The sequence below is a fragment of the Cupressus sempervirens genome, chromosome 10, assembly GCF_028749045.1.
Source record: "Cupressus sempervirens isolate cs-2001-9-10 chromosome 10, ASM2874904v1, whole genome shotgun sequence".
Taxonomy (NCBI): Eukaryota; Viridiplantae; Streptophyta; class Pinopsida; order Cupressales; family Cupressaceae; genus Cupressus; species Cupressus sempervirens.
In genome coordinates this window covers 548,217,898-548,236,792 of record NC_143127.1, presented here as the reverse complement: position 1 = coordinate 548,236,792, position 18,895 = coordinate 548,217,898, and the positions used below count along the sequence as shown (strand labels likewise).

Below are 18,895 nucleotides of genomic sequence, written 5' to 3'. Positions count from 1 at the left end.
AGATAGCACATGATTCAATTTACTCCCTAGCATTCTGAATACACCTAGTCAGGTAGTACGTAAAACATTCATCAAGATGAGTAAACACAAGGTTTTGAAAACCCAAGCCTTTACAACTTATCTAAGAAAACATTGAATGGTCAATGTCATGTCCAAGACCTCTCAAGGCCCATCCCCTCGCATATCCTGAATAATCCGAATTGCACAAAAAGCAATTACCTGAAGCTCAACAGCAATAAAGCTCATACCACCTATCTTTTGAATGCACTCGGAAATCTCTTCTCAAAACGGATATGAGCCTACGAAAATTCCCTAAGCATCCTTTCTGATCCACTGCAAAAATTGCTCAAAATGAATTCAAGAAGAATAGTGGACGAACATAGCTGCCAGAAACAAACATGAAACTTAGCCATATGCATAGGTTAAGTCATCCAGTAAACTATTTTCTTCTCAGCCCTCTATGTGAGCTGCTGAGGGAGGCAAGGATAGAGACTGGAAATCAGTTCCAGAAGAAAGAGTAGAGGAGTAGAAACTGGGAAGCAGCTCCATAGAGACAAAAGATTAACCTGAAAATCAAAGCTAATTCCCAAAACAAATTACATAATCAATCTTAGTAAAAAATTTATGCATATAGCTATTTTACAAATTTTCTTTGATTTATTAAATCCACTAATAATCCAATTTTAGCATAATTTTAAGGGCAAAGAGATAAGATACTTAGTTCATATCTACTGCTGTAAATCCTTAAAACACTGAAACTGAAATTAAGATAACTTCATTAAGCAAAAATAAAACCTTTAAAGGCCCAAAGCCACACTTCTTAAAATTAAATGTTGGATTAGAGGTAACAACAAATATTGATTGCATGAATAATGGCATTGATAGCTGAACATGGTAATTCTAAGGGAAAAGATCTCTCATCGGAAAACTGATCACATGGGATGGATGAACCACTGTGGACGTAGACAACAAAAGCCTCAGAAATGTTAGACATCAGTTATTGCCAATTTGTGGCTGAGGAACTGCAGGAGCAGCTACACGTCTTTGTCTATCACGAAGATACAAGACTGTCAAAAGGCAGACAACAAGTGTAAGTATAGTCACATTGCCATCATCAAGAAGGGTTTTCTTCAACCATTCCAACAATCTGGGAAGTATATCAGGCAGAGAATCAATTAATGCCACCTGCAACACAGTCAAATCTTGCTCAGTTAGAATGCAAGCAAATTCACAAAAATAGCATACATAAAAACTATCCACCATCAGCAGCCAGTTAAAAGGTACTCCCCAACAAAATAACATGCCAGCAAGAAATAACAATGCAGAAGTTGAATAGAAAGACAACTCTCCTGAAAGTAGATATCAATTCATGAACAGAGTAGAGAATTGGTATAAGTGTGAAAGAACTCACAAGACTGCTCCCTGAATAATTCTTTCTCAACCATACACTCATTAATGCAAGCATCACAGGCAACTTGGCAGCGGCATCATTCTCTAAAGCTTGATCATAATATCTTTTTGCCAAGTGCAGATCAAGAGGAAGCCCTTCTCCATGTTCATGCATGAACCCAAGATTGAACATAGCCTGGGCATTCCCTTGTGAGTGGGCATGCATGTAAGCCTCCGCCGCACGCTCAAAATCTCTATCAGTGCCCTATGAAGCAAAAATCAACCATCAACAATGAATTGCATTTAGTATATGAGCTACCTTGGTATCCATATTGAAATTCACATGGAAAAAACTCACCCTGCCATAATAATAGGCATCCCCAATCAGTAGTGCTGCATGTTCATTACCCTGCTCTGATGCATGCCACCAAAGTGTATGTGCACGTTGATGCCTTTCAACATCAGTACAAAAGCCTGACTTTCCTATACATATGTCATATTCTCCATACTTGTCAAGAATCCATGCAGCATTGCTCTGTGCAACCTCATATCCAAGCTCAGCAACCCTTGAGTATAATAATAGAGCTTTGCCAGTTTGGCCTTTCAAATAGCATTCTAGAGCCCATCTTAGCAGAGATCCCCAAGGACCCCTCTCTGCAACAAGTTTATACAATATGGCAGCCTGGGACAAGAAAAATTAAGTTTGAAATTAACCCTCGATAAGCAATAATTTGTAAAAGTGACGCTTAATTAAAAATCACATGCTACAATGAACAAATAATTCCCTATTCCAATATAAAAACGTAAACTCTATTGTAAACGCAACACAAGAAACAAACTCACCATAGCCAGATCCTTTTTCAGACCAATGCCATTGTGGAACATCTTTCCAAGTTGATAGAATGCCTTTGGTTGACCAGTATTAGCTGCCGTTATAAAATGCTTACAAGCTAACTTCACATCTTTTTTCACACCCATTCCTTTCAAGTATAGAACACCTAAGTTATAATGTCCATTAGGGTCATCATTTTCTGCTGCCTTTTTGAAGTATTCTTTAGCCTGAAAAGAAAAACTAAAACAAATGTAAATGGATTCCTATGAACAACAGCCTCCCTAACCGTGCTCCAATGAACAGACTCAACATTTTAGAGTCCTAGTCACGTGCAATTATAGAATATTCCAAATGTTCAACAAAAATCAATCATTAACATAAAAGAGAATATGACATAATGTCAAACATATGAGATGGGAAGTTCATAAAAAAAGTGCATCTCATGTTCACAAAGCAAAAGGTTTAAAAACAGATGTACCACGATAAGAACTAAACTGATGACCACAATGACAGAGATTATTGCATCGATCAATCACTTACCTAACAAAGAAAGCCAACAGTCGAATCAAAGAATCTAAAATGACCTCTGCTCTGGCTCCAAAAATTTCAGACTTCTTATAGGAGTTGAGTATTGTTTGTTTCAATGGAAATGATCTCATTATTAGATAGAAATAAAATACATGTGTGTTTAACATTAACCATATTACCCAAGCTTCATACAGATCATCTGATGGATTGTGGAAGACTACTCACTCTTATTGACCATATTCTTTTTTGCTAAAGTAACCAAGTTTCTGAGAAAAACATTACTAACCACATATGATACAATCACTTGATCTCACCTTGGTATAGTTCTTGCCTTCCACTCCCTGACCCTTGACATACAGATAGCCAATGCCGTTATATGCAGAAAACCACTTTTGCCTGGAGGCTGCCTTTAGCCACTCAAGTGCCTTGGTGTAGTTTCTCTCAACTCCAGAACCTCGTGCATAAATTTCTCCAAGAAACTCCATCGAATGTGAATCCCCTTTCTCAACAGCTCTATGAAACCATATTAATGCTTTTGCATGGTCACGGCGTACCCCTCTCAAACCAAAGTAGTAGAAGATACCAAGTCTATACATCGCCATTGCATTCCCTTTCTGGGCCTGATATTCTATAATCTGAAAATCATCATCTTCCTCACCACGTGATTTCCTTAGTGCCTCTTTGTTCTCTTCAGCTCCATCATTTATCCTCACTGGCTCAATTAATGGAGATTCTTTGGCACTAAAAAAGCTAGCAACTGCAACTGCTGCAAGTTCTGCATATAGCTTCACAGACTTTTCATGCATCTGTTACAGAAAGCAAGGTTGTATAAGACACCTGTTTCATATGAAGTTATAATAAATGTCATTCATTCTCCTTATATTACAAGAAATTTCAAATATCAAATTACAATACTCACAGAGGTATTTAAACTGATTTTGCCTAGCAATACTCCTTTGACATAATTAATTAGAATAATCTGCCTTTTATCTTGAGCCAAAGAACAATGTTATGCTATTGTGAACTTTATATAATCTTATTTTTATCTTGAACTATAAAAAACAATGTGAAGCTATTGTGGACTTCATACTGACTTTCCATTGAATAAAACATTCAAGATATATGAATGTACACTTGAGATTACCGGTCTGTTAAGGGGTCTCACTGGGTTAATCCAGTTTCCTAGGAAATCAAAGTTAGTGAATGGGTAAAACCAGAATAGGGATGGCTCAAGCAAGCGAAGGTGCAGGTAGCTCTCCAAGCAGTTATTATGGCAAAGAGGCTATTAGTTGAGAAAGTTCACCTAGAGGGAGTTTCGATGATCATAGTAAATGCTCTAATTAAAGGAGAAGCAGTAGCATGGAACTTGAATAAATTTATTAAATCAACATGTAAAATTTTAAATACCTTTAAAGAATTTAAAATCACTCATGTGCTCCAATCTGGTAACAAGGTGGCAGCCAAATTGTCCAAGTGAGCGGTGGCATTTATGGAGGGGCAAAGGGGGGTTTATTGGGAGCACATGCGAGATTTGGATTTTGGGGGGAGATGTATTGTACATTGAGAGAGCCAACTTAACATCATTTCAGCACATGTTACCAAGGTGATGTGACTGGCATGAGGAGTGTGGTTTAAATGGGAAACATTTCATTTTTGAAGCATGCTATGAATTAAGGAGAAAAAAGCTAAAATGCAGTGAGAAGGAAGGTGGTATTCTCTAGTGAGGTGTTCAAGCTTTTACATGAAGGAAGAAGAATGGAGGCCGGGCTTACACTTATTACAGTCAAGCACCTGCCTGCATTTTTTAGGAGAATATCAAAGAAGCAGAGGTGGAAATGCAACAATAGTGTTGAAGTTCCTCGGTTAGAGTCAATTGATGGGGACAAAGGAAAATTCAAAGGGGTTGAAAGGGTGATGGAGTATGTGGAAGACAGATGGCATTTTGGGCAGAAATCTTTGTTAGTATGTTATAGAGAGATTCAGCCTTCTATCATTTGGAGTGCAAAGAGTAGTAAAGAAAGAAGAAGAACTCTAGCCCAGATGGGCTAGGACACACTCAAAGACTTCCTCATGAGGCAAGGAACAAGGTTCAAGCCAGAGGATTTCTAGATCAACCGTCTACTAAAGTCTCAGAAGGAGAAAAAAATAGAAAAACATTTGCATGGCATGAATTCCTTTAGTTTTATTCCATTTTCTGTCTATAATGGTACCCCACATATGTCAATTTCAAGTAGCTTGGCCCGATGCTGGTAGCAAAGGCCATCTCAATGGCAATTTTGAAAACTTATTTTCGAGGCTGTAGTGTAATGACTGAGATTTTGTTCATAATATCTCAGTCCTTTTACCCAAAAGGCGGGAGTGTTTAGTAGAAAAAGTATTCTGGTATGTAGAACAGGGTTTTTGCAGGTGGATGTAGGGGTGAATTATTTGATGTTATTGTAATATCTTTTTAATAAAATATTGATACAAATACATAATATTACTGATAGAAAATTTCCTAAGATCATAAACATGAAACCCCAAGCATGGAGCATAACATTAATTAATGTTTCTCAGACCTGGAATCCCTTTTCCAAAAATCGGTTTAAAATGGCACAGATAAAGATTCTAAGAATCCCGGTTTGTGTCATGACCATTAATTTTTTTTTAAATACTCTATACATACACACATGTATATCAACAAATATTTTTAAAAATATATATATTAATATAAATTAACATTTAAATTTTGAACAAGGCACCAAAATAAGGACCTGGTGGCCCAATCCAACGTAGGTATAAAAGCAAGTTCCCATTATTCATTTAGAAATCTGATTTTCCTAATTTTACATTATTGTTTAAATAATAAATAAATCCAAAGCAATTGAGGACAAAACCCCCCAAACTGAGAAATCTTGAGGTCTGTCCGAGTGGTTTCAAACTATTGTTCAAGAGGTGTGCCAGTTTGGGAAGAATCCATCATCCACCTTGCATATGGTAATGGACATCACACCTTGAAGCAAGTATACTATGCAAGTTGAGGCATTTCCAAACTTGTACAAGTCAACAAAGGTGTAGTGACCACCATCATTTCATAGGGCAGTCACAGCCATCACCCTAATTTCCCTGTTGGAGAGCCATAAAGCAGATCACACCACGAATCAGATTCGGGTATGCGAATCGGATCCGTGGATTTGGGATTTTTTTAATTTTTTTTTCCAATAATGATCCGTAGAGGATTCGTGTGTGTGTGTGTGTGTGTGTGTGTGTGTACACTAAAAAGTAAGAGAAATTATTTCATAGTATGAATCTATGATTCTAGTGTGCATCTATAAATCTAGTATACTTGATAATTGATCTATTTTCATGATTATAAAGAAAATCAGAACATTCACTTTCATGATTTTATGTTTTTGTGCCTTGTATTGCCACGGATTAGTGCTGGATCCTCAGGATTCATGCTTGGATCCTTGAGGATCCGGGCAGGATCCTCACGGATCCACGTGCAAATCCGGATCCGGGGTCTGATACGCGAATCCGGTAACTATGATGCCATCTCTTGCAAAGCCAATATACAGATTGTTTTACTAGAGTCAGGTCATTGCATTGGCAGGGTGCAAACCAGCAAATTCTCTGATCGCAATTGAACATTGCTATATTTATTTCTCTTCCAACTCAGATAGCCATAGCCAAGACATGGAATACCATGGCAAGTTCATCAAGAAGCCAGTAGATGCCTGTGGTCTGTAAGTGATTATTGATAATTTTTCAGCACTGTTCATATCTGTGAGCCCCAGACTGATATACAAACATATCAATTTAATGGTAACGTTTTCTCAGCTGTTATTGTAATCTCAGACCTAGCGGACTACTAGAAATTTCTTGGCTAATATAACTTGTTTAATCCCTATTGTGACTCTGTCCTCTATTTTGTATCTTTTACATGTTTCAGCCAGGGATCAAATACCTAACTATCACTCATTGCAGCCAACAGATATTACATTAGTATCAGAGCACTACAACTACCAGCCTGTGGATGAGAATTTTGAACCTATGCAATTGATCCAGATGGATTTAAGAGCTCTATAAAGGAAGAAATTGAGATAGGCAACTCACAAACAAAGGTTGAAATTGGAATAGCGGCAGATGTGATGGAATGCTTTTATCTAAAAACACTAGCAAAAAAACTAGCTACTCATCCAAGTATACAAAAAATGAAAGCCACTCTAAGACCACCAAACCATATTAAATCACACTGGTGAAGGAGTAACTAAAATGATCCACAGTTCAAATGACCATAACAGGGTTTCGGCTGGATCAGCAATTAGACCTTTTGCACTCACCTTTTTACAGAGGGGAGAGGCTTTACCTGAAGTGGAATAACAGGGTCCAGCAACATGTCACATCAATGCTTGCGTGGATGAGTACATGGGCATTGATCTGAACATTAAAAATCAACTTAAATTTTCAATTTTAAATCTTGAGTGGACCAGGAGTGGACAGAAGACTTGCACATCAGTCAGAAAAAGTTAAGCAGGTTAACACTTCCCCCTTTTGATGGATCAGGAAAAAATGTTGCACAAGATTGGATTCAAAAGTTATAAACCTGCCAATCAGCCTATGTTGGAAGAAGAAATCAAATTTACAATTCTTTGTTTGGGAAGTAAAGCCCATTAATGGTGCCATCACAAAATTTATCACCCAAGAACATGGTCACATTATCACCCATAGTTGAAAAGCTCGGACTCAGCAATAACTTGGCCAACCCAAAAAAATTGAAAAACTAGGCCAAAAAATCAGCAATAAATTGGCATTTTATTGAACATTTAAAAATATATAATTTGTTAAAATATTCTTTAAAACTCACACATACACCCAATTATATATTATAATTTTTACTTTTATAATATAAAATTTATAATTTATAATTTATAATAATAATATTATAATTTATAATAAATTATATATTATAATTTATAATAAATTATATATTATAATATTATATTATTATAATTTACAGTAAAGTATTATAACATTACGATTTATATTATATAGTTCAAATGTTTCATAACTGGGTTATGCACGGTTCTACAGTTTTGAATGACTTCAAAGAATCTGTTAGTTTGTTGAGATTCACTGAGTTTTAACTTTTTGCTGATTCCAAGGAAAAATCTGGGTCTTCCATGTTTTGCTGAGTTGTGACACGTGAGTTTTGAAATTATGGTTTTAACTGTAAACTATATACTATCAATTCATTCAATGAAACTCTAATTTATAGTCACCGTTTCTGAATTAACGATGTTGCAGCTTCTATGATTAACAATGGCGATGCAGCTTCAGTGCCTAAGTGTCATCTAACTTCCAATGGTGGATGACTTCCTTCTCAGAAGTTGCACTTTTCATTCTCAGCCGTCCGACCTTTCCTTTAGCTATCACAACAAATATATTGCATAAAGCGGGTGAACATTATTGCTAGTAGAGTAGGCTGTGAATGATAGTGTCACATCACCAAACCAAACACAATCAGTTATGCATGGTCTGGTCGAATAGGTTAAGGATCAGGTGTGGTGGGGACGAACCCCTCCTGCATAATTGATAATGTTATCCCATCGCTGCATGTCACGTACATGACAAAACCCATTCCATATTGGGAACTTCATTGTTTTTAAAGTTGACATTGCTTAGCAACTTTTTGACAAAAACATTGCAGCAAACCGCAATTTTATCTTCCAAATACCACTATGATTTTCTTAATGTATCATTCATGAGTTATTTGTGATATTATCGCCTAGAGTTTGGCTTGTGATATATTGCGAGATTAGCAGCATATCGCCACTATTTTCAACCATGTTATCACCTATGAAGGAACCCAAGATGCAATTCAAAGAGTTGGTCCGTTGGAGGCAGCATGGCACAATGGATGAATAAAATGCAAAATTCCAATAAGATCATTTATGGTTGCATGTGACTAAGAGGAGGCTCATTATCTTACTTGTAACAGGACCAGTCAAGCCACTTCGAGGTTTTGTCAAGGCTTTTGGCCCAATAAGTTTGGAGAATTCAATAACTAAGAAAAGTTACACACTAACCATTAGGACAGCATAAAGAACCTTTTCATAAGGTTTTCCCTCAATCTAAGACACTACCTCCTAAGTCCAGCAAGATGGAAGAGTCCAAAACTGACGTTTGAAAGAAAAAAAAATTCTTTTCTTATAGAGACGTATGGGCGTCATGTCACAAATTCTTGGTTAAAGGACCAGACACACTAATTGAGGTGATGTTCAACGAGGATTTGGAGCTAGAGGAACCTAAGCATAAGGAAGTAGATTGCTAAAATCCTCTCTCACGGTAAGATTGTTGTCTTTTTTTCTTGCACTCTTTCTTGCATGATAATGTTAATATAAAAGAATATATGGTTGTATAGATAAAGTTAATGACTTGTTGATTTTACTTGCAATTAATATATATATATATGATACAACATTTAAAGTGCAATGTTATTTTGATATATCTATATCTATGTGTGTATGTGTGTATGCGTGTATGCATGAGATGATTTAAGATTAATCTAAATACATTTGTGACTCCAAGAGGATGTAGGAGACTTCACCTCCCTTCGAGAGGAGAGGGGAAGTATCACAGGGAGAGGGATGTTAATGTTTTGCCTAGAATTAATGAAAACAACAATAAAGAACAAAAATAGGTACAAAAGACGCAAGACATATATCCTGGGAAAACCCTCCAATCTAGAGGGAAATATTGTAACATCCACTTTTCTTGGCTCTTAATTAACAACTATCATTTTAAAGAAATACGGTTACTACTTCATTTTCATAGAAGACAGTTATATCAGTTATGTTCAAGTGAATGAGATTAACTGTTACAGTCAATTAAATGGAAATTTCATAACTAACAATTGAAGACACCATCAATGAATTTACTATGGAAATTAAAATCTACATACCACGGAATTTCGAAACTGAAATCAATTTAGGGTTGCTTCTGCAAACAACCAGGTTAGTCCACAGATACCATTATATCAAAATCAAATGACGACTACCATCAAATACCATTATATCAAATCAAAAGATGATTACCATCAAATACCACTATATCAATTAGGGCATCACATACCGTTCTAATAATTAGGACATCAATTCCCATTGGATCATTAGGGCATCAGATACCATTGTATCATTTAGGGCATCAGATATCACAGTATCGTTTAGGACATTAAATAACACTTCACCTCTTCACCCTTTTTCTTGGCTATACAGTTGGGTGAGTCCCAGGTGATCAAATCTCAAAGCAACCAACTCTTTCGATTGATCCTCAACTAATATAAGAATATTATATGTTTCCAGCTTATCACAATCTGTGATTCCGAGAAATGTAATCTTGAAGACTTGTAAAATAAATATCATTTTATTCTGACTTTCAATGGTATAAATAGAATATGATAGCATGTCATGGATACTTGGTTTTTATTTGCCATAAACGACTCTAACTTAGAGAACATCTAAACTATGATACTAAGCAAGATAATTTGCATCATGATATAAGTTGTAGCTTACTGCTATATAAATCGGAATGTTGTAGCAACTGGTAAGAAATTATAATGCATGTTTGGATTTTTGGTTAATCACATAACCTCGTATAATCTGAAGAATAGAAAGGAGTATTGTCGGATGCTCATCAACCTGCCTCAGAAAAGATCTTGAATGCTAGTTTCAGTATGAATGTTGCTCACGATTTCAGCTAAACTTCTGAAAAACCAGAAATCGTAGATGGAATAGAATGCAATGGTTACTAGTTGATAGAGCTATCGAGTGCCATGATAAATGTGGTCAGTAATATAAAGAAGTCGGGTGTTTGAAAATGGAGGTTGGGTGCTTGAAAAATATCAATCTCCTCCGCCTCTCTTGACTTCTTAATAAAAAGAGATAATAATGTCTCTTTGGCTTCCAAGAAGCCGTAACATAAAGAAGTGTCTTGGCTCTTGGATGCCAAATAAATATGCCAAGTGTTTCAATCGGTTTCAAGCAAGAAAATGAATAAAAAGGTGGAAAAAGATTTGAAGGTTATAAATTGAAAATAATTATGGTTTATATCTATCTATATGCACATAGATATATTTATGAGGTGACATCATTTTATTATAAAGAAAATAATATTATGGTGCTACTTTGTTCTTGTATCTATGTGTACGTAAATAAGTATATATTATAATGCTGTGGAGAAAAGATCAATCAAAAACCTTTGAGGTACGTATTATTTTTAATTAAATTAATTTATATTTTAAATTGTTTATTTAATAGCTCATGTGTGTCTAATGTGTGTATCCTGTTATGCAATTGTTAGGTCCTCAATCATGGTGATTCACGATCCATACCCATTTGCCCAGTGATGGTGATGCTTGTGTGCCCAATTCTTTTCTGACAATGCTTCCACCCCTTCGACGTGCTCCGTACAAGGAAATTCTCCGCAGTTAAATCGTATTGCCATAAGAAGTTATTAATAATAAATAATCATAACGGCTAACTGCCTTTTCAATTCCATGAATTGATGATAAACAATTAACTAGCATATTATCTTCATATGAAATTATAATGAATAACCATATTACCATTTTGCAAGACTATAACAAATTCAACTATCAACTGACTTCATGTGGATCTCAACAGCTATATGAACATTTTAAATTGGGTCGAAAATTGGGATGTAACAAAAACCCAACCACACCAAAACAATATCTCTTTTATTATTAAATTTTTCAAGTACAATGCTTTCCACTTGATGTAATGATGTATTTATACAAAGTAATCACACACACACACACACACATAGAATTGAGAGACTCTTCACATCACAACTGAAGGTCTCTTCAATTTCCAAAAACAAGTCTCTTCATATTTTTGAACGTGTGACTCTTTACATGACACAAATCTTTTCATATAATATTATCATATATATCTTCTCCAATTGTTGATATTATATAGAGGTATTTTCTCAATAGAAAAATCAGAGATACAGATCTCTATCATAGATAAACTCTTCAGCAATCCCTCTTAGAAAGAGAGAGATCTTTAGTATGGCGAGCACACATAGCTGCAACCAAAGATGTCAATGATAAATCCTCATCATATAGATTCTCATTGAAACATACTATCTCAACATAACATGATTCACCATGGTTATTTCATAAGCACATAAAATCAAAGTCATGGAGTTGAAAACAAGACTTCACCTTAGACTTCTCCTGGAGAAGAATGCATTTCCACCACGCCTTCGCAAAGGTTGGTCGACCATAGCTACTCGCATAGGGTGGCCTCATCATGGAGACTCTTATGAGGTTTTACCAACTAAAAGGAAAAAGGAGAGATTTCATTGGTAAGGGCATGTAACATCCAGAAGACACTATGAAAAGTTTGCCCGATAAAAAGAAAGTAATAAAGTAATAAAAAACCCATTCTTCAATCAAAGATTTCTTCATCGACTAGAGCTTGTCATTTTCTCCTTGACGAAAGAAAACACATCATCAAAGAGTTCATCAGAAAGACTATTCCTATGTGTTGTTGATGGAACGTTGGCAAGGAATGAAACTGTATCCTAGAGAGATCTATCAAGTCCTTGTGAAAAATGAGTTGACAATACAAATAAATGGCTTCATCGAGGAGACTAATGTCAACGAAGTAACAGCTCTTATGTATTGTCAATTGTTTAGAGTAAATGTCAATAAAAGGAAAAACACTACCATCACCGAAGAGGATTTTAAGTGGTCATTGTGAAATCAAAGGCTAATGTGGAAAACTCATTGGTCTAGGAAACAATCTTTTAGATAATTATCTATCTTGTACATGCATGTCACTCAGAAGTAGAAAGCAATTTAATACCACATATTATAATTTGCTTAATCATATTGAAGTACACCCACCTTGAGCTAGCAGAACCAAAAGCGTAGGAGAATTTGATCATTTTGATCAAAATCCTGTTTGTTGGCCAAATTCATTGTTGAACTTGATCATAAGGCCAGCATGCCTTTAGGGTTTGACAACCTGCAATTTTGAGACCCAACAAGAGCTATACATAACTTCATTAATGAGAGTTGGTGGCTAAGGCGAGATTGAAGAAATATGATTTTGAGGAATTTGATGTTACAATGGTTGATGGGTTACTACTCTCTACAACAAAATGATTCAACATCTTGAGGTGACCCTATAGAAACACAGAGAGTAGGAATATATTATATTGTTGGCATTTATGAGACAGATTTGGCTTTGGATGTGCAATGGTTGCATTGACTTGGCGAGTTCATACAAAAACCATCAGACATTGGAATTATTGGATATACTAAACATATGACCCAACTCTATGACCTTTGCTTTCTATGTGGTGTTGGTCAAGAAAAAGGATGGTACTACAAGGATGTGCATCGTTATGGAGCCAGAATGGCTACCCATCCCCATGATTATTAATTTGATGAATAAGCTCCATGATCCAATGTACTTCAAAATTGATCTATGATCAAGGAATCATCAAAAAGGATGACAAAAGAGAATGTGTGTAAAAGAAAACTTTTGAGTGTCATTGTGGGCAACATGGGTTATTCGCCGTACTATTTAGGTTGACTAAAGCATGACATCTTAGTGTTGCATGAACCAAGTATTTATCAAACAATTAGTGAAAAGTGTTTCTAGTTCTCTTTTATAACATCTTGATTTATAGTAAGACATGGGAAGATCATTCGGGGCACATAGTTGAGGTGCTTAGTATTCCAAAGCAGTAGTCATTATTTGACAAGGCATCAAAATGCAAATTTGGTTTGATTGAGTTATTATATCTAGGTGTAATGACCCCTTCTAGAATAATCTACACTTCTACCCTAAAAAAACAATTCCAACTCAAGATGAGAAATGAAATATATGTATTAATATAACTTTATAAGCTTATAATAAAATTAGCATTGTAAGCCTTTTATAGGTTGCTCCTGGTTTAGAGCTTTGCAAACAATAATAATTGCAAGAGATTAACATTAAAACATTTAATATCAAGAACCTATGATAGCATCTAAATCTATATGACCATCATTCATATTTAAATCAATATGCCCTAATATTAGTAAAACTTAATTCAAGGCATATTCCTATAGTCAACCATGTTAAAATCAATGGGAAATGCTTGCAAATAACAATTTTGAGGATGGCCATCATTGTATTGTGAAAGCATGTAAGGATTTCTAATTTATTCCATCCCTCGGCCCACCTTGGAGGCTGGTCCACCTCCTTGACCAAGCCCAAGAGCATGGAATAATTTTCTAGTCCATTTGACCACCAATCTAAATGCATGGCAACATTTCTCATCCATGCATTTAGGATTTTTGATCCTTCAACTATCAACTTAGATTAGTTGTCCTTCCTATTTACAAGACATTTCTATAAAGTCAAAATAGATTGCTAAACAAATTTGCTATATTAATTCTAATAAAATATCTTGACTAAATGAAGGAAGAATTTTAATGACGTCCATGAGATCAAATAGGTCTAATAGACCGCAGGATCACAGCCTCACATTAACTCCAAATTCTTTTCCAAGATTGACCTCCTACTATGTAACTTGATGATCAAACTAGCGGTTTTGTTGATCTTATCTTCCTACTATGTTTTGTTGATCAAACAAGTTGTGCATGTTGTCCACCCTTGAATTGATCTCGTGTTGAGCCCTAATGTCATCATGCATTGAGCACTCTCTAACAAAGTGACATTCAGTTTGAATTGCACCTATCTCATAAAACCCGCAAATCCTTTCTTCCCACTCCTCTTTGAGCCTTTTCCATCTACCTATCTTGCATCTAAGATGATGGGAAACCATCCTCAATTGAGCTCCTAACAATCTAGCTTTCCCTTTAATAGCTGCCCCTAGGTAAGCCTTATCATCACATTCCCAGGTTGGTTGAAGAGTTTGATGTAGTGAGCCTTTTTCGACCTATGTTATTAGTCCGTATGGCAGTCCGAAATTTCTCTATGACACTTTTTTATTTCCATATTGGCATTAGGACATTCTTGTAACCTGATGTTCCACTTAGCCAGTTTATGTTTTGTGTCATCCATGTTTTCATCCTGCGGACCAAGTCCTCATTTGTTGTAATACGCAGCCATATCTATTACTTATTAGGATCCTCCTTTTCAAATTTTACCACATCATACCATTTCTCTTTTATAAACACCGGGATTCCACCATGTTCTTTACCTCTTTCACTCCCACTGTTCCAAACTGAAAATTTCTCGTAGCCATCAAAATCCAGATCTCCTTTTTATATCCTCCAATGTAGGATGAAAAGACACAACCTTTATTATCATCACAAACTTTAGAAAGGTTATACCCCCTGAACTAACTCACATCTTTTTGCTATAGCTGTCACAACTTTTTATTATGGAATCGCTGCCTAACAAATCCCCATCGACTCCCTTAAAAGAGTCACCTCTTTCATATTATGAATTTATCAAGGTTATAAGGCAGCACTCATATTCAACAATGTTGTGATCTTGTTTATTATGGCTGGGACATGACACTAGGGCATCAGATTAATGCCAAAGGGGTTAGCAACTTAGCACAAATGATAAGAAGGTTAAGACTATCATGGATTACCATACACCTCATAATTAACACACTTGAGAGGATTTTTCACTCTATTCAACTATTACAAAAGGTTGTCAAAAGGCTTTCACTACTAAAAGCCCCATTAACAGATTTGACGAGAAGGAGAGCTCTTGATAAGTTGAAGGAGGTAAAGAGTTCATGTCATGTTTTGGATAATCCAGACATTTCACTTCCTTTTGTTGTAAAGTGCAATGCTTCAGAAGAGGAGATTGAAGCAGTATTGATGTAAAAAAAGCTCCATTTCAGTCAAGCATAGTAAGTAAAAGGAATTGGAGAGTCGTTCTTCTATCTACAATAAGGAGGTGTTGGCCATCATGCGTGCAATAACCAAGCTTAGGTGATATTTGGTTGATGGAAAATCTGTGGTAGATACAAATTATGATAGTTTGAGGTTGATCCTCATTCATATGGATTTTCGCAAAGTTCCCAGACTCAGACCCAGCCCTGACTTGGTAAGGATAACTCGACCCGTGAACCAACTCGGAATCAGCCATGACTCAACATAGAGACAAAACCCTTGAAAATTTTATGAAGATTTACCCTTGCCTTCACCCTTTTGCTATCATATATTGAAATGGGCAGGGCTGACTTGACTCATCATACCGGACACAACAAGGCTGACCCAACTCGAGGACCCGGGATTCTCACCTAACTCACGAAGAGTCTTGAAACTATGAATTTTCGTGACACATAGCAAAAATGGGCAAATAAGCTACAGGCCTATGATTTTGTCATTGAGAATTGAAGGAATAATGATGTAATGGCTAATCTATTATCTATGAAACCTTATTTGTATTTTATGACTAATCAATCTACGAATTGGAAGGTTTCTCTAACAACTGAATATGCCAAGACCACTTTTGCTTTTGATATTTTGGATGGCATGTTACAATATGACAAGAACAAAGTAGTTAATGTGCTTGTCCTTTACGAGGACCTGATGTATCTTGCCCCAAAAAAAAAAATATATATATATATATATATATATATCTTGAGACCACATCATGGCAAACCTCTAGAGTTTAGATGGTCCAATTGGCATATTACAAGACATACAAACATGAGAACATTTTTCATAAGGATTCGGAGGTGATGTTGTGAACCGTTAATGAGTGCATCCTTTACAAGGACCTGATGTATCTTGCCCAAAAATAAAGAAAATTTTGAGACCACGTAATGGAAAACCACTAGATGGTCCCCTGGCATACTACAACACATACAAACATGACAACATTTTTCATAAGGATTCAAAGGTGATGTTGTGAACCATTTACGGATTGTTTCGCCTATCAATAAAACAAAGTAGAATATGCATTTACAAGTAGTTCGTTGCGACATTTGCCTATTCCCAATCAAAAATGGGAAAGCATATCTATGGATTTCATCAGCGATCTTTCTATGTACAAGGTAAGGATTGTATCTTTTTGTTAGTGGATAGACTCACTAAGTATGATCATTTTAGTTAAGTTGCTACGTATCTTTAGAATACAAGGCTCCACAAGCGACTGCTTTGTTTCTAAGAGAGGTATTTAGACTACATGAGCTGCCATGGAGCTGCCATGGAATATGTGAATGACAGTGACAGAAGGTTCATTACTTCATGTTGACAACAACTTTTCCGAGTGACAAGTATAGCATTATCTCCAAGCATCATGTACCATCCTTAAATAGATGGGCAAACAGAGATTGTGAACAAGTGGTTAGAAGGATATTTGAGGATTTATATTACAAGCCAACAAACAAGATAGGTTAAGTCGCTCTACCTTGGGGAGTATTGCTAGAATTCTAATCATCATATGTTTATAGGCCCAAAATCAACAATAGATGTATGCTGATCACCATCAATTGGAGAGAACTTTAAAGGTGGGAAACATGGTTTTGTTGAAGCTTCAAGCTTATAGGTAGTCATCCATAAATGGGAGCGATGCAAAGAGGCATAAACCATAACTGTATGGACCTCATAAGATCATACACAGGATAGGTGGGTTGCATATGAGCTGGAACATTCAGAAAACAACAGAATTCACAATGTCTTTCATGTGTCGTGCCTTAAGAAGGCTCTGCCACCACTTGATGATAAAGGAAAACAATTTTGGAGCCCAAAGCTATCATCAACATAAGGTAAACAAGGCTAAGAAACAAGGTCATTCTAGGTAATTGATGAAATGGAAGAATCTACAGCTCAAGGAAACCACAAGAGTAAGATTTTTGAGCATCAAAATCTGAAAGTGTGGAAAAAATGACAGACATGTCCCTTGTTTACTAGCCAATATATTTGAGGATAATCTGAATGAGGACCTACTTGCTTCCATTGTTCATTAGGGTAATCTGAATTTCCTAAATTTGCACCATAGGTTGAAAACCAAAATTTCCACAATCGAGGACAAAACACCCTAACTGTGAAATCTTGAGGCCTGTCCAGGTGATTTAAAACTGCTGTTTGAGACATGCGCAAGAATGAGAAGAATTTAAGGATCTATGATGCAGGAGCATCCTGCCTGCTCGTTACAGAGTGAGTGTATTGAAACAGGCTATAGACATTTATTTAATAGCAGGTGAACGCCAAATTCTACAATCTCTGGAAAATGGCAGTTGTAACAGCAATTTCCAAACCTTTGGCTAGCATGCTCGTGCCTTGAAAATGCAAGGTGCCTTATCAAAATGATCAAGACAAGGTAGGAAAAAACGCCTAATATATGTGGCAGGACTGCATAGTTATGGAAGGGGCTGCATGAGTTAAAGACAGTGGATATACGAAATAGGGGCCCTGATACATGTGATAGGGGGTGGAGGAATAGTAGAGGTGGCTGTCACACTCCTTTTTGGAACTGCTATATTTCATGGCATTTATTGTTATGTGCCCTAGTTGATTTGCCTTTACAGTAAACAGTAGTTTTGTAAATGTGCCTTAAACGGTTTGTAGTTACTTTAAAAATGGTTTTTGTGCCCTAAGTGATATTAGTTTTACGATATACAGTGGTTTTACCTATGTGCCCTAAATGGTTTTACATGGTCTAAACCATGGTTTTGCAAGTTGTGCCCTAGGCAGATTCTGGTTTCCAGTTTCATGAACATTGTGTAAATGGAAACTACATGACTTAAATTATGTTTTGATGTATTAATAATCATAATTAAGGTTTTTAACTAATTTGATTTGATTAAATGATTTAAATATTTGTTGAAATATCTTCTTTTGAATAGAAGTAATTTTATGTTCAAATCATTTCTATTTAAGTTTAAACATTAATGGTCTAATGACATGTTCTGGAATTAAATGCAAGAGCATGGTGGCCAATCCTGAAGGGGAAATGGTATCATCGGGAAAGAGGGATGAGGTACAATAGTCTTAAGAGGGGTAAAGATCTTTTGATACTGTTAAGACTGACTAGGCAATGAAAAAGTGCATCCTAGTAGGCTTAGGTCTTAGTAGGCTTAGGTCTTCAATATGTGGCGTCGACGCTCCTCAACTAAAGGTGTACCTAATCAGATAATTCCTCTCCACATTCCAAA

The 18,895-nt window shown here is 36.0% G+C and overlaps 1 protein-coding gene across 3 annotated transcripts in view; it reads right to left on the bottom strand.

Annotated features, from left to right (window-relative positions):
• Positions 1-759: 759 nt before the first annotated feature.
• Positions 760-18,895, bottom strand: part of LOC149535062 (ERAD-associated E3 ubiquitin-protein ligase component HRD3A-like) — a 32,439-nt gene continuing 14,303 nt past the window's right edge. For all 3 annotated transcript variants that reach the window (XM_089807801.1, XM_089807800.1, XM_089807802.1), the window contains 5 exons: positions 3,064-3,555; positions 2,233-2,448; positions 1,748-2,071; positions 1,412-1,654; positions 760-1,185 (listed from right to left, as the gene is read on the bottom strand). In XM_089807801.1, coding sequence (XP_089663927.1) covers positions 994-1,185; positions 1,412-1,654; positions 1,748-2,071; positions 2,233-2,448; positions 3,064-3,555 — 1,467 coding nt within the window. In that variant the 3' untranslated portion in view covers positions 760-993. The remainder of the gene's footprint in view (positions 1,186-1,411; positions 1,655-1,747; positions 2,072-2,232; positions 2,449-3,063; positions 3,556-18,895) is intronic.